The 15,740-nt window shown below is 34.1% G+C and overlaps 2 protein-coding genes across 9 annotated transcripts; one reads left to right on the plus strand and one right to left on the minus strand.

The window, feature by feature from the left end:
• Positions 1-2,076: 2,076 nt before the first annotated feature.
• Positions 2,077-3,551, minus strand: LOC142536803 (protein CYSTEINE-RICH TRANSMEMBRANE MODULE 6-like). Of its 2 annotated transcripts, XR_012818459.1 has the most exons (4): positions 3,303-3,551; positions 2,999-3,164; positions 2,237-2,341; positions 2,077-2,197 (listed from the first exon to the last, which is right to left on the minus strand). XR_012818459.1 is itself a non-coding variant. In XM_075642143.1 (3 exons), exons 1-3 carry the CDS (start codon positions 3,325-3,327, stop codon positions 2,296-2,298), a joined length of 237 nt encoding a protein of 78 aa, XP_075498258.1. In that variant the 5' UTR covers positions 3,328-3,551; the 3' UTR covers positions 2,077-2,295. The 2 variants fall into 2 exon arrangements, 1 of the variants encoding a protein (XP_075498258.1); XM_075642143.1 differs by having other exon boundaries at positions 2,077-2,341.
• A 2,340-nt stretch (positions 3,552-5,891) lies between these two features.
• Positions 5,892-15,645, plus strand: LOC142536805 (UDP-arabinose 4-epimerase 1-like). 7 transcript variants are annotated; one of them, XM_075642149.1, is made up of 12 exons: positions 5,893-6,157; positions 6,394-6,566; positions 7,974-8,055; positions 12,897-13,030; positions 13,423-13,536; positions 13,676-13,783; positions 13,879-13,970; positions 14,063-14,204; positions 14,375-14,469; positions 14,702-14,831; positions 14,995-15,139; positions 15,253-15,645. In XM_075642149.1, exons 1-12 carry the CDS (start codon positions 6,094-6,096, stop codon positions 15,486-15,488), a joined length of 1,515 nt encoding a protein of 504 aa, XP_075498264.1. In that variant the 5' UTR covers positions 5,893-6,093; the 3' UTR covers positions 15,489-15,645. The 7 variants fall into 7 exon arrangements, with proteins under 7 accessions (XP_075498261.1, XP_075498264.1, XP_075498262.1 ...); XM_075642150.1 differs by lacking the exons at positions 5,893-6,157; positions 6,394-6,566; positions 7,974-8,055 and adding an exon at positions 12,018-12,291; XM_075642151.1 differs by lacking the exons at positions 5,893-6,157; positions 6,394-6,566; positions 7,974-8,055 and adding an exon at positions 12,314-12,518.
• Positions 15,646-15,740: the final 95 nt, after the last annotated feature.

A 15,740-nucleotide genomic window follows, 5' to 3' on the forward strand; every position in this document is an offset into this window, starting at 1 on the left:
AGGATTTTGTCAGGAACGCTTATCGAGATAAGATATTACCTGCTCTTGCACTCAAGTTCGATACTGTTATCGAGGTATCCGGATAGATCATGTTTACGAGTCATATTGAGCGCAATTGTGAGAGAGAAAATGCTTGAAACATTTACATTGTTTTGTTTGGGAGCCTAAGACAACCTTAGTCAAAGGTCATGTTTTGGATCATCGTGTGGTTAGAGGTTAGCCTTGTTGTTTGGTTGGATTGGCTTTGTGTTTTTTGAATATTGTTTTTGGGAATATCAAAGACACGAACGTTTGTCTTGACGCGGTAGATATAAGATAAGATGTCGATATTACTTTATAAAATTTATTTATTTGCCGCCTACATAACAAAAATAAATAATTGGTACATAACGTGTCATGTAAAATATAATTATTTTGTTTGATTGGCTGTATATAATTTTGAAAAAATTACCGAATATCATTTTTAAAAACTGATATTTAATATTTTTAGTATTGTTTGTTGGTTTTAGATTTTAGTCCTATCAAAGTTTGATCTTCATCAATAATTTGGATTTTTTGTTGTGACCCTTTTTCATGCTTGAAACTCCTGAATCCATCGAACGTGATTTTTTTGATATTAATTCTTTCTTATTTGGTGCATGTGATGAGAATCAAAATCATATTATTCAAATTAAAATTAATATGACAAAAAATAAAAAGAAAATAAATCAAAATGACTCATAATACTTCAAAATTGGAGAAAAAAAGTTTGTCATTTCTATTTATTTTTGTTTATGTATTTTTTAATGTGGGTAAATTATGTTTTGTTCTCGTCGCATGAGTCACATAGAAGATTATTGATAGGGGTGTCAATCGGGTGGGTTGGGTCGGGTTTCGGGTCAACCCGCGAATTTTTTTTATTTTTTTTCAACCCACCCAACGCGAACCCGAAGTAACCCGAAAACCCCCAACCCGAACACGAACCCGTATAACCCGAGTCAACCCGTCTAACCCGAATTTTATTTATTTAATTTAAATTTTTTAAAAAAATTAATGAAAAAAATTCAAAAAAATAAAAAAAATAATAATATTTTAATTTAAACACATAATAACAAAATATCCGATTTAAATTTGAAAATTTAATCGTAGAAAATTAAAAGTATATTTACTAAATCAATAAAAAATTGTTAAAAAATAAAAATATGCAAAATAAATATTAAATGATGAAAATTTATCATATAAATATACAATAAATTTTGTTCAAGTATACAATATATAAAAATATAGGTAATATTTTCAAAAAAAAAAAAGTTCGCGGGTCAACCCGTGACCCAACCCGAAACCCGCTTAACATGGCACTAACCCGAATCAACACAACCCGAACCAACCCGAACCCGAAAAACCTCAACCTGAACATGATTTTTTTCGTTTTGGGTCGTGTCGAGTTGACGGATCGTGTCGCATTTTGAACACCCCTAATTATTGATATCAAATAAACAATATTTGATAGATTAACTGGTTTCGAAAAAAATTGACCAAAACAAAAAAAAAAAGTTCAATTATTATATGAAAACTAAACTTTGACGAGTTGATAACTAAAACATAAAACAAATCAACTTCCAAAATATGTGTATATAATGTTTTCAAAAATATTCTCCCAAGATCATCACATCAACCTTTTTTTCTCTTTTCTAAGTAGAAATTGATTTTTTTTAAAAAAAATTGCATATATGTATAATGTTTTTTGGCCATACTTCCAAAAAAAAAAAAATCGAAATTGACTCTAAGTGACAATTATTCTTTCCGATAAAACATGAATAACCTTCGACGACAAAATTACATAGATCAATTATATAACTAACGCATGAACAAAACACAATAAGCACAACACTTAAAATTTTGTATACATAATCTAAATATATTTTTATATATTTTTATGTTGAACAAATCAACTTTCAATTTCATCAAAATTGAGTTTGGATCGAATAAATTAGATTCGAAAAAGTATTTGAACAAATTATTAGAAATGACTTCATGTTTTAATGGATGAAATCTACATATTTACGATCCTAAAAAAAGTCAAACAATTACGAATACTTACAAAATCATTCAGAAAATCTCATATTCTACAAATCCAATTATTTGTAAATACACAATCAACAATCTAAATCCCCAAAGATTGTCATTATTAAACATTACATCTCAAACAATCTATCCATCGCCCTAAAATCCCAAACCAAATAAACCATTGAAAATGTGAAAAATTAAGTATACAATGATGTTTGTAATAAATCTGACTATAGAATCTTCAGCACCTCAGAAACAAACATCCAATGCACAACAACAGCACAAGGCGGCGCAACTGCAAAATCAAACATTTCATTACATTTTTCAAGTATTTTTTTATTTAAAAAATTATTCTAAAAAATAGTCTAAATATCTTGCGATTCATAGGATCGATTTTTAAATATGATACTCTATAAAATATAAATGTCACGATAAATTAGAGGCAATAATTGGCATATTTTGTAGAAGCTGATGCATCAAAAAGCAACGGTAAAAAGACAAAAATTTATGTGAGACGATCTCACGGGGTCGTATTTTGTGAGACATATATTTTATTTGGGTTGTTCATGAAAAAATATTATTTTCTATACTAATAGTACTGCTTTTTATTGTGAATATCGGTAGAATTGACCCGTCTCACAGATAAAGATTCGTGAGACCGTCTTACAAGAGATCTAGTCCAGTAAAAAGTTATATAATTGGTAATTTGGAAATAGATAACACTGTTTTATCTCTATTTCAAGCTTTATCTGTACTAGAATAAAACACTAATTTGTATTTTAGTAATATTTAGATTCATGAATAAAATTTAAGACGAGATCTCGAATTTGAGAAGTTTAAAAAATTCTTTGATTTATAAAATAAATTATTTGTATCTATTTTTTTACTGTATCCGATTGTTTTCAACTTTTCATGTACAAAAAACGTAATTTATTAATTAAAAAAAACTAACCATCCTTTCCAAAAACCATCGCCTCTGGACTTCGTAGTTATGGTCGGCGACGGGTTCGCGGCCTGAGCTTCGGATCCATCCTTCGTCGGGTAACCAGCAGGTGGCGGCGGAGCCACGTATCCATGCGTCTCTGCCGGGTACGCCGTGCTCGGTGGCGGATACGCCGCTGCAAAGTTTAATTTTAGACAGATCATCAGAATTTCACAATCAATTCACTCAATTCCAATGCTTCCGCAACTTCATGTCTCCATACAAATATCAAATAAATACATAGAGCTCAAACATGTTTTCTTCAATTACGTACCTTGAGTCTGGTTGTAATTACTCATATTATTCCCGCGAGTATGATCTAGAGCAGAAGATTAATTAATATAATGAAATAATAAAACTTGAAGTGTATATGTTTCATGTTTCGACCGTATATATATAGACAGGGAGGAGGGGTAGGATGTTTATGACGAAGGTGGAGTTGTTCTTCGAGAGATTACGTAGGGACGAAAAAAGCGAGGGGCGGCGACACCGCGTGAAGGCTGCACCGGAGGAGAAATCCAACAAGGTACGACTATACTTTTATCGTTACGCGTGGAACAAATTTGAAAGCGATTTTTATCTGATTCTTGACTCTCACCGTTAAATAGTGCCAACCCTAGTAAAAAATAATATTATCTGCATGAAAAATAATATTTTTTCATGGATGACCCAAATAAGATATCTGTATCACAAAATACGACCCGTGAAACCGTCTCACACAAATATTTGTCCTTCATTTATTATTTGTTTCGCATGTGTGAGATATATATTTTATTTTATTTTACTTGTTAAATATATTAATTTTTATGTTAAAAATATCACTTTTACTTCACAAATAAATCAAGTCGAATGTCTCATGATATTTTTTTATTTAGATATGATTTTTAGATTTTAAAAATTGAAAAAAAGGCAGTGTATTTTTTATTTTTATTGTTTTGAACTTTTATTTTTTGAAAATTAATTGTTTTGATGTTTGATAACATTTAAGGTAGCATTGTTTAGTGATGTTATACCATATATTTATTTTTAATAATATACTAGAATGCAATATACTTTATAAGCATAGTATTTGAATGTGGACATTATCTCATATAATGCAATATATTAATTTATATTCTTAATTTGGAGAGTTTCGAAGAATTAAAAGTATAATTTATTATTTTATATATAAGATGAGATGAAAATTCGATTTTATATGGAATAAAATTAAGAAAAGGTAAAATTAAATTTTTTAGGGCCAAAGCCCAAATGCGCTACGTTAGTTGAAACGGATTAGGGCCCAGTAGTTTGACCGAAGCCCAGTATGATAAATACTTGTTTTCACTAATCCGTTAATTACGTGGCCGATTACTCATAAGTAATCAATTAATTAATTGCAAGAATTTTGACAGGGTAGCCGACGATGTACTCATCTTATTTGATATTTCGAGAATAATTTTGAAATGTGATTTTTATAATATGATTGCGAAATTAAAATTTATCAAAGACATGTTGATTGACTAGTGCACCGATACATGCGTAGTGTGCTTATACAATATTTTTTATAATTCATTTAATTTATATTTAATTGATGATCAAAATGTAATTATAAGAAATAATGAGAGACTACGTTGTAATTTTGATATTTAGAAAAAATAAAGGGAAAAAAATCAAAGTAGAAATTGAACATGCAACTTGATTTTAAAAAACAAAGATTCTATCTGCTAAGCTACATGTGACTTGCATTAAGGTTATAACACTTTATTAATATATATAATTATTAAAACAGACTGTGACTACAAAAATTAGTTATTGTGAGTATGTCATACTTAATACAATACAGATGATATAAAAAAAAATGAGAGTGAGGTAATCAAATGATCAAAATGGTAGCCACACATTTTATTTCTTTTTTAAAATTCGAAGAAATGTATTTCAAATTATTTTTTATTTATTTATTAGATAATGGAGTTTTTTTATGTCTATTTCCAAATTATGTGAGTAGGGAAATTTATGCTATCCCACCATTCATCTTGTGGAGCATAGCATTTGCATGTGATGCATATGGAACTGAAATGAAAATGATCTTACAATGTATTATTGTTCGATCTTGACCACACTTACAAATAGTTTTAGCTGTCAAAGTCAGTCAAAACTGGTTATAAATCGGTGAACCAATAAAAAACGTGTCGAATTGGTTCATTATTTTGTATTTTTTTGAATTTTTTTAGGTCAATTGTTTTTAGTATTTAGTTGTTTTTTATATTTAAAATCTTGAAAAAAATGCTGCAAAATATTACAGTAAACATCGAATAAATATATATTTCAGTCAAATAGTTTCATAAAATACTTAAAAACATTGAAATAAGAAATTAAGAAAATATACAACATGATCCATAAAAGATAAAGTAATTAAACCAAACATGAAGAAATTAAATAAATACTATAAAGTCAATTCTCATTAAATTCCATTCAATTTTTATCTTCTACATTAGCATATAGATTCAGATTTTACCCGAGTGAGTGATGGAGGCGAGGGTATGAGAGGAGAGAAATAAGGAAGAAATAAGATAAGAGAGTCGTGGAGACGTATGCGACTTATTCCAATTTTTATATAAAATTTAAAAATATAAAATTATATCATAACTTGGCGAGCACCCCGTCTTGGCCCGCAACCCAAACGAGCTCAACTCATTTGACCCGTCTCCAAATGGTCTGATATTTTATCAACCCAATTTGTTCAATTTTTATAATAAGACGGGCCAGCCCGACGGATCTGACCTGATTTAACAAATCTATTTCACAGCCCAACGACCTGACCCAATTTAAGAAGTCTAATTCGCATTATAAATGCAAAAATGGGAATCTAACCCTATTGTCGGTCTCCCTCCCACTTACACAAACCAAACCAAACCGAACCAAAAATCTTTTTTTTTTCTTTTTCCTCTCTCTCCCCATGATCTATGCGTAATGAAGAAACAGCCCGCGGTGGGTTGCTTTGTCTGCTTCTAAACCCTACTTATCAAAATCTCTGTTGCAATTATTTGAGCTGGTTCCTATATGGAATTATACTGTGATTTGTGAGCATGGAGAGATCGGGTGGCGGAAACTTCAATGACTCCAGCAAGGCCTCCGCCAGTTCTGTTTCTGGTACGCAGCTCAGATTCCAGCAAACTCTAATTAATTCAGTTTTTTTTTGCTCACTATTTTCGGGTTCATTTTTTTTCTTTTTACTCTGTTTTCCTTTTCTTTTTCCTTTGTTTCATCTTTTATTTTACTATATTTGTAGGAAAAAGTGGCGTTTTGTTTGGTTGATTTGATGTCTGTAAGATTCCTGTTAGACTCACGTGTCTTGATATGGTTTGGGTTTTGATTCTCTCGTGCAGAAGGAGCTCTATTCGATGCATCCCAGTACCCGTTTTTGGGGAAAGATACAGTGGATGAATTGGAGTTAGGGAGCCTCAAAGATGAGGTAGAATGTGTTCATGAAATTGGAGGTGCATTCGGTGGCGAAGAAGAGTTACATGAGTATCATTTGTTTGACAAAGATGAGGTCAAGGTATAGAAGTTGTGCTGTATATTTTCACATCACGTGCCTGTTAAAATAATGCTTATTTCGTGTGTGATGTTGGCCTTTTAAAATTGACTGGGTTGGTCATGTCGCGCCATGGGTACTGCCGTATGGATTTGGATAGGGGCGGGCATAACAATTCTTTTTATCAAATTCAATGACCATCTAGCCTTCTAATGGAAGACTATAAGAGCCTTTGTATATTGCATGTTATATTGTGATGGAGTGTGGCTAGATTCAAAATATGAGCTTTAGTTATATGGAGCTTTTAAGATGTTTTAGAGATCAATAGATTAGGTTTTGACCAAAGATGATATAGCAGCTTGTTTGTAGAACAATCTCTCAAAAGCTATTATATGTTTTAGTAGATTATTTTATTTTGGAAGGTTTTTATGTTCAAAGTTTTTATCACTCGCCTTTTTACTTAATTTCACGATCCACAACAGAATGGGAATGCCATCTATCTTTGAATATGCTAGAATTTCTGTAACTCATGGTGGTATAATTTCTGTAGTTCTCGGTAGATGCATGGTTTTGTACCTTCAGACGTTTAATTGTTTACAGTTTCTTTAACACCTTCTTCCTATTGCTATTGTGTGGTCTTCTTTGTCGTTGATTTATTTTTTGTTCTTTTTTCGGGTATCTCGTTTTGGTTCATTATCTGATATTGATGATCCGGCTACTACAATTGCTAAGGTTGTTTGGTTTGTGGATCCTGAGATTTTGACTTCTGTCTCAATTTATGATGCTGGATACGCTTATTTCTTTAAGCCAGTGGTCCCCTTTTCTGATCAGCTGTAATTTGTTTAGCCATTGTTCTGGTCGTAACATGGGTCCAACAAGTTATCAGTTAAACATGTATGTTGCATCTTCAGACATCATATGAACGAAGGGGGTTGGAGTGAAAGTAGGGGGATAGTTCCTTAAGTATGGTTCTGGGATATAACTGATATCCTCTAGCTTGTCTTAAAATTTAATGTTTTAAATATTTGAAAGCAGTTTTAAGCAGTACTATTCAGGAAAATATTTTAACACTTTACATTTGGCTATGACTATTCTGATTGACATGCAATAACTGTACTGGAAGAATGGGAACCAAGGCTGTTGTATGTTAACAAAATATAAAAGAAAAGAAATGGAAAACTAATATAAGCAAGAGACCTTTGGCTTGAATGAAACTTTAAAATTGATCTCGGTGACAAATGCTACTGAGAAAGGCGAATATTCCAAATACCAATGATACTTAGTTTTTCAAAAATTTCTCTAAACAGTCTGCCAAGGTGCTACTAGTGCTAAGACATAATCCTGTATTATATATTTTTGTCCTGTATCAGGATTGCTCTGCCACCTGCTGCTCCATCATTTCACAAGCTCATATAATTTTTTTTTCTCCAGTCAAATAAAGTTGTTTCTGGACCAAGACATCCTGGAATAGTTGGTGCCCGCGGATCTGGATCTGAACCTTTCTCCAGGGAGAGTGAGTATTTATGGCTTGTCTCACCGAAATTCATACTCATTATTTTTGTTAGTCAAGTTTCCACGTGCTTGATTCCAAACTAAAGGCAACTGTTTGTGCTTGAGCTGAGCTTGAAGCCTGGTTTAATTTCATATACTTTTTATTTCTATATTTCTATCCTTTTTTTGTTTTATTTTAATTTTTGGCTTCCTAAGGACCTGATAATAATTCAGGTCCATCAGCCACGGAATGGGCACCAGAATTGGATTTTCCTGATCGGCTTGACCGTCATATGCCTGACACAGAATGTCACGAGGAAACAAAGAGATGGTCATTGCAGCCCTATCTTTCTACGATGCTTCTTCCAGAACATAAACCATTATACAGAATATCGTCATACCCTCGGCAGCAACAGCAGCAGCAGCAGTTGCAACGTTTTTCTAGTGAGCCTATTTTAGTCACAAACTTGTCGTACACTTCCTTCTCTCCACCAGGATCTCAGCAAGCTTCGTTATATAATTCACGTCATCGTTCATTGTCATCTCTTTCTGGTGGATCCCAGCCAAAGTTCTCTACACCAAACAACCCTCCACCATCTAGCTTTACTCAAAATTTACCTTGCTTGCCTCTTGGATTCCATTATAACACACATGGGTTATTACCGGCACAGGTGTTACCCTCCCAGCAGCAGCAGCAGCTGCTGCATCTTTCATTTCAACCATCTGTAGCCCACATGTTTGTATTGCAGTCTGATATATACCACACATTTCCTTCACCATCACACTTCAGTCAATATGGATACTACGATAAAAGAGAGTCCAAACATAAATCAGCGCAGAAGGGTAGACATTCAGTGCTATTCTCTCAAGGGTATGATTCTAGCAGCCGTAGGGGTGACAGTGATTTGCCACTGTTCAAATCGAAGCACATGACCGTTGAAGAAATAGAGAGCATTTTGAGAACACAGCATGCTGACACCCATGGCAACGATGACCCATACGTGAACGATTATTATCACCAAGCCTGTCTTGCAAAAAATGCGGCTGAAACAAAGTCAAAATGTCGTTTTCACCCTTCCCACCAAAAAGAACAATCTTCCCGATCCCATAATAGTACTGATTCACAGCCTCATCTCCATGTTGATGCACTTGGAAGGGTTTGCTTTTCGTCGATTCATAGACCTCGCCCTGTTCTTGACGTTGACCCTCCACTCTCTGCTTGTGGAGATGGTAGTGCTGAGCAGAAATTGACTGTGAGGCCTTTGGAACAGGAACCAATGTTTGCTGCGAGGGTTACAATTGAGGATGGTTTATGCCTTCTTTTGTTTGTAGATGACATTGACCGGCTCTTAAAGTTCACCCAACCCCAAGATGGGGGGATCCAGCTTAGGCGGAAGCGCCATATGCTGTTAGAAGGATTAGCTGCCTCTCTTCAGCTGGTTGACCCATTTGGGAAAAGCAGTACCTCTGTTGGATTTTCCGACAAGGATGATATTGTGTTCCTGCAATTAGTTTCTCTTCCCAAGGGCCGTAAACTTATATCAAGGTTTCTTCAGCTTCTTTTACCTGGCAGTGAGCTTGTACGAATAGTTTGCATGGCCATCTTCCGCCATTTAAGATTTCTTTATGGGGTTCTCCCCCCGGATCCGGAAGCTGCTGATTCCATTATTGATCTTGCCAAAACTGTCTCTGTGTGTGTTGGTGGTATGGATCTTAATTCACTCAGTGCTTGTCTTGCTGCTGTTGTTTGTTCCTCTGAACAGCCGCCTCTTCGTCCAGTAAGGAGCCCTGCAGGAGATGGTGCCTCAGTCATCTTGAAATCTGTTTTAGAAAGAGCAGCACACTTATTAAAAGATCCTCAGTCTGCAATGAACTTTAGCATACCAAATTCCGCCCTTTGGAGGGCTTCATTTGATGCGTTTTTCGGTCTCCTGACTAAGTACTGTATCAGCAAGTATGATAGTATAGTACGATCGTTAACCACTCTAAGCCTGCCAAATTCGGAGGTTGCTAGAGTTGTAAGCAGGGAGATGCCCATGGAACTCTTTCGAGCCAGCCTCCCACACACTGATGAGAATCGGAAGAATATATTAATGAAATTCGCACAGCGAGCCATACCTGTGAGTAGATCCAGCAATCATGGTGGAAGTGGTGGACAAAAAAATCCTGAATCAGTGAGAGGTTAGATGAGATATGTTGACGGTGCGTAGCAGCTCCTCTCCCAATTGTAAATGCTTTGCATTGGAGATCATTCTTTTTGCTGCTTCCTTCCCATTTGTGTTCCTTTTATGTTTGCCGCTGCACAAACATGGCATAATGGGATGCATTTTACTTTAGGCGCATTTTAATGCCTAGAGTTCTAGTTTTGGTATCAGTTACTGTAGAAGATTTCCCTCCACCTTCCCCTTCCACTCTCTTGCTGGCACGCTCATTGTGTGTTTCATAAAGGGTTTTATTTCCGGTTATTTATACGGCTATAGCACCGTCTTACAGAACTCTGCATCTTGTGAAAAGCTCTTGAATGGTTTTTAATATGGAGAGCTTTAATCTGATGTATTTTATTCTGTGTAAACTATGGATTTTCTACCGTAAGATTGTAATATAGAGTCGAACAATTTGAGAATTGTGTCTGTATTTTAGTTCGTTGGGGGGCTCTCTTTTTCATCGCGTGGAGGTAGAAGCTTGTTGAGTGATTTAATGTTGCAGGTTTGGACTGGAATTTCAGCATGTCTCTCAGCAAATTGAATCACAAATAAACCACTCTCTTTTTTCTTTAATATAGATTTTTTTAATTATTATCTACACTTATAATTTAGTATTTCTGCCAGACTAAATCAAGAAAACATGTACTATATGCTTTGTTGAGCATGTCGATAGGGACTCCGGGGACAGTAATATGTATTGTAATATATTAATGGAAACTTTGGGATATATAAATCTTTGGTTTTTAATTTATTTTATTAATTTAGCTGTCCTTTTAAAATAAAAACGTTTAAAAAATATATTTATTTAAGTTTTTTTTTAAAATTAAAAAAATCAAGTGCTTTTGTATCCAAATTGATCCTCTTCTGGCATTTGTGTTTTAATATCTTCCAATCACTCACCATCTTCTTTTTTTCCAATTTCTTTTTTATTGACACTTCTCCTAGTTGTTGCTTCTCTGCCAACCCGTTGACTTGACTGCCAAACAAGGAACAAATCACAAATGGGAGACAGGGAGATGTTAGCAAAAATAAATTATCAATATTGATTAATGAATCAATAATAATTTTATTGATAAACTCAATGACCACGTCAAAATATATATACTTTACAAGAATAAACAAATAGAATTAAGTAATTAATCGTTCTTCACAACTTCATATAACATAACTTGAAAGGAGTTAAGATGCAAAAAGTCAACTCTCTCTATTTACACAACTATTTTAAAACAATAAGTTTGAATGGCAATTTGGTATTTAATTTTCAACATCCTTGTATGGATAACATTTATATTCAAGTTGAGTAATTAACTTTGGTGTTTTTATTTATTTATTTATTAAAAGGGCGGGCTTCATTTTATTATAAAAATCTATAACAAACCAATTTTATCAACTTATCAAAATATTTTGAACTAAAAAATATGAGAAAAATCATTAGTTTGAAATAACAATTTTTTTTATCAATCATTATTCTAATTTTACAAACACACAATACGTGTACACGAGAGACATATGTATATAATATAGATGTTATTAGATGTAAAATTAAGGAATTACTAAAGTAGACTTGTGAATTAACCACTCTCTGTGCCGTTAACTTGTCTTAAAGTAGTAGTAATTTAACCTGTAACGTAAAATAATTTGCTTGCTTAATAGAAATTCAACCTGTACTTTACATACATACATACATACATATAGAGACGCACGCTATATATATGTTTCAAGGTGGTTAATATTTTATGTTGCCTGATTTTGAGGTTGCTTTCTTCATGGATCGTTAGTTATGTAGTTCTTATACGCATGAAGAACGAGAATTGTCCACTTTTCTTTCATTACAAATTTCGAGATCTTCGAAATCTCTCATCTTCCTTCTTCACATTTATTATATATATATTTATATTTATTATTCTTGCTTTCAAATTTTCCAGCAGCCCTTTGACATTTAGACCAAATAATCACTGTCTATTGATCTCCTTTTCCTGTATAACTATATAATATTCAGTCTAGCTTCTGCTTACCGTATATTCTTCGTTTATTTTTCTTCTCTATTTTTCCTGGTAAGACTTCTTCAAATCCTTGCTGTTTTTCTCTTCTTTTTTGCGTATGATTTGTGATTGATTTCTTATTTCAATGAGGAAAAAAAGTTTGCGGGCGAGTGCAAATTTTATTGGATGGATCATTCTGTTTTTCACAGATCAATGATTCCATTTGCCATCTTGTTTTATATTCCTCACGACTGAAAAGGGTCGAGTTGATTGAGTTTGTTTCCTTGTCATTAGATTGTGTATGTTTTTTTTCCTTTGTTAGTCAGATTAGGTGAATTTTGTTTCATAAATTGTTAGCATGAAATATGGATTGTGCATGATTCTGTTCCATATGGAATGATTAAAGATTGAGCCTTTGGTTGCAACTTAGGACGTCTCCAACCGTCCAATTAATTCGAGTTTGCTGATAGCAATTTTATTCCCTGTTGCTTGCTTGACTGTTGCAATTCAGCCCTTCTTTTAGGATCGGTAACGCATTCCATATTGATCATAGAAAATTTGTTGTGGTATCAAGAAATTGTTGCAGTTGTCATTAACATCAGATTGTATTGAAAGTAGTATTCTTCATTAAAAGTTCATGTTTTTATCTCCTGGTGATGTGCTTGAGGATCTTACAGTGTTCCTAGGAATGGATTACATAGAGAAGCAGCGCACGAGCAACCTCACAAGGAAAATTATCTTTGTTGCTGGAATCACTGCGCTTTTTCTTTTCATGCTTAATCGATCACCTGTTACAAGTAGCTCAACCAAGGTAACTGGTGGTTAAATTTGTAGCAGCTTCCATGATTGAGTAGTGACATTCGCTTTTTTTTTTTGATCTGTGGCTCTGAATTGATTATGCTTTTTGAGTACTTAAGATTCTTTTGAGAAGGCTGCTGCCTGCACAGAAGCTTAAGTGCGTCATAATCATCTCATTATTTTTGTGTGAGCGTATTTCTGACCAGGCGTGGCATCGGCAACTATCCAACTACCTTGTTACATCTTATATTTTTGTGCTTGTCTGGTTCGATGTTATATGCATTTCCTAAACATGTTTATAAATTTAATTTTTCTTAGGCTACAATATATACTCTCTTAGTGTTCAGAAGTTGTTCTTGCAAATAAAATGAAGTTATCTGACTTGTGTGTCTTGATTGTGTTCAGTTCTCTCAGCACGAGCAAGGTGTAATCCATGTCTTGGTGACTGGTGGTGCAGGCTATATAGGTTCTCATGCTGCTCTTCGACTTCTTAAGGATTCGTATCGTGTATCCCTTGTGGTATATCTCCTTTTAGTCCATTTCATTACTGAACTGACTTGATTTTTCAGCTGATGTAGAAAAGTTAGAACATGTATTTGTTTTGATAGAAAGTTAAAAACATTTTCTCATAATGTATTTATGGTGTAAATTTCGACAGGACAACCTTTCTCGTGGCAACATTGGAGCCGTTAAAATCCTCCAAGAACTTTATCCAGAACCAGGGAGACTTCAGTTTATATATGCTGATCTTGGAGATGCAACGGCTGTATCCTCGAGATTTCTTTTGATATGTACTTGGCCACCTCATGTTTCCAATTATATTTTCTGATTTGATTATCCTTTTCCTTAGCTTTCTATTAGGTAAACAAAATATTTTCAGAGAATGCATTTGATGCTGTTATGCATTTTGCTGCTGTTGCTTACGTCGGTGAAAGTACAGCTGAACCTCTAAGGTACATATCTCACTTTATTTTGGATTACAAGGCTTGAGTTTTTGTCATCGCAATAATTTTGTCCTACATGTGTCTTTTCTTAATTTTTGCAGATATTATCATAATATTACATCAAATACGTTGCTGATTCTGAAGGCAATGGCTACACATGGTGTAAAAACTTTGATATATTCAAGTACTTGTGCAACATATGGAGAGCCTAAGGAGATGCCAATAATAGAAACCACTCCTCAAGTGAGTCACTGTTCCTCGAGTGGTGATTAGTTATCCCACCACTTCTAAAATAACGTTGTGAAGTACTAAAAGACTCGAGTATATTGCTCTTGCTCACTGAAAATAGGGAGAACTAAGAATTTAGAGAGTAGGCTTAGATTTGTGGCTGATGTTAGTTGTTCAAAGTTCAGGTACCTATTAATCCATATGGAAAAGCCAAGAAAATGGCAGAAGATATTATACTGGACTTCTCGAAGACATCAAACATGGCTGTCATGATCTTAAGGTCTGTCAGCACTTCTCTTCCTCCAACTTACAACAACTATAACCAAAAAAGAAGAAATTGGAAATATAAAAAATCAATTACCACAAAAATATTATGTTTATAACGTAACTTGTCCCAACGACTAAATATCTTTGTCATGCCCATATAGAAGTTCCAAAATGGCATTTATCATACACAAACTATACATCATGTGCCCTGCAAGAAGTTTTACATGGCATGATCTTGTGATCAGGTACTTCAATGTCATTGGCTCAGACCCTGAGGGACGTCTGGGAGAATCTCCACGACCAGAATTGCGAGAACAAGGAAGAATATCGGGTGCTTGTTTCGATGCAGCAAGAGGAATCATTCCAGGGTTAAAGGTTCTAGTTTCTTTTTTTTTTGTTTCAGTCATATGGACCTATTGGCAACGGATGCATAAAACAAAGAAAAAGATTAATAATTTTCCTTAAATTTTCATGTGTTGCACCTCACAACGGTGAAAGGTATTATGCAAGAAAAGCTCACATTGTTCCCTGATTGCAGATAAGAGGAACCGATTATAACACGACTGATGGAACTTGTGTGAGAGACTACATTGATGTCACAGATTTGATAGACGCACATGTGAAAGCTTTAGCTCACGCCGTACCCAGAAAAGTTGGTGTCTACAATGTTGGAACAGGGAAAGGTCAATCATTCCACCTATACTTGAAACACATGCGAAAATATTCACACACAAAAATTCAAAGGTTTCTATTATACTGGCATTGCTTTAAACTGAAGTCATTGCAACAATCACAGGTAGTTCGGTTAAAGAATTCGTGGAAGCATGTAAAAAGGCGACTGGCGTGGATATAAAGGTGGATTACCTAAGCCGACGGCCAGGGGATTATGCAGAAGTTTATAGTGATCCTTCCAAGATTAAGAATGAGCTTAACTGGACAGCCAAATATACAAATCTTGAACAAAGTTTGAGTGTGGCATGGAGATGGCAGAAGGCACACAGAAATGGTTATGATAATAATAATTATTTTTAGCTCTTGAAGTTCATGATGAGGTGTCTGAATAAATAAATGAAGTTTTCTGAAGGAGCATGTTGTTTAAATATGTGACAAATACATATACCATACTTAGGTCGACAAGGGCTAATTTTGTTTTTAGTTTTTAATAGATCAGTTATACATGCTGAAGTAACTTTTGTTTTGTTCTCCTACGTTATGAACTAAAATCTGGTTCCTTGGAAACTGAGGGTAATAAAATATACCGCACAAGTAAAGGTTCACATCGTT

Source organism: Primulina tabacum, chromosome 2, assembly GCF_025594145.1.
Source record: "Primulina tabacum isolate GXHZ01 chromosome 2, ASM2559414v2, whole genome shotgun sequence".
In the NCBI taxonomy this organism is placed as follows: Eukaryota; Viridiplantae; Streptophyta; class Magnoliopsida; order Lamiales; family Gesneriaceae; genus Primulina; species Primulina tabacum.

Excerpts from the sequence above, each read along its gene's own strand:
- LOC142536803 (XM_075642143.1), bottom strand. The coding sequence starts at position 3,327 with ATGAGTAATTACAACCAGACTCAAG. Across the intron at positions 3,165-3,302 it reads TAATTACAACCAGACTCAAG|CGGCGTATCCGCCACCGAGC; the intron begins GTACGTAATTGA and ends TAAACTTTGCAG. Across the intron at positions 2,342-2,998 it reads GATGGTTTTTGGAAAGGATG|TTGCGCCGCCTTGTGCTGTT; the intron begins GTTAGTTTTTTT and ends TTGATTTTGCAG.
- LOC142536805 (XM_075642146.1), top strand. The coding sequence starts at position 6,094 with ATGGAGAGATCGGGTGGCGGAAACTTCAATGACTCCAGCAAGGCCTCC. Across the intron at positions 6,567-7,973 it reads TTGACAAAGATGAGGTCAAG|TCAAATAAAGTTGTTTCTGG; the intron begins GTATAGAAGTTG and ends TTTTTTCTCCAG. Across the intron at positions 8,056-8,267 it reads TGAACCTTTCTCCAGGGAGA|GTCCATCAGCCACGGAATGG; the intron begins GTGAGTATTTAT and ends ATAATAATTCAG.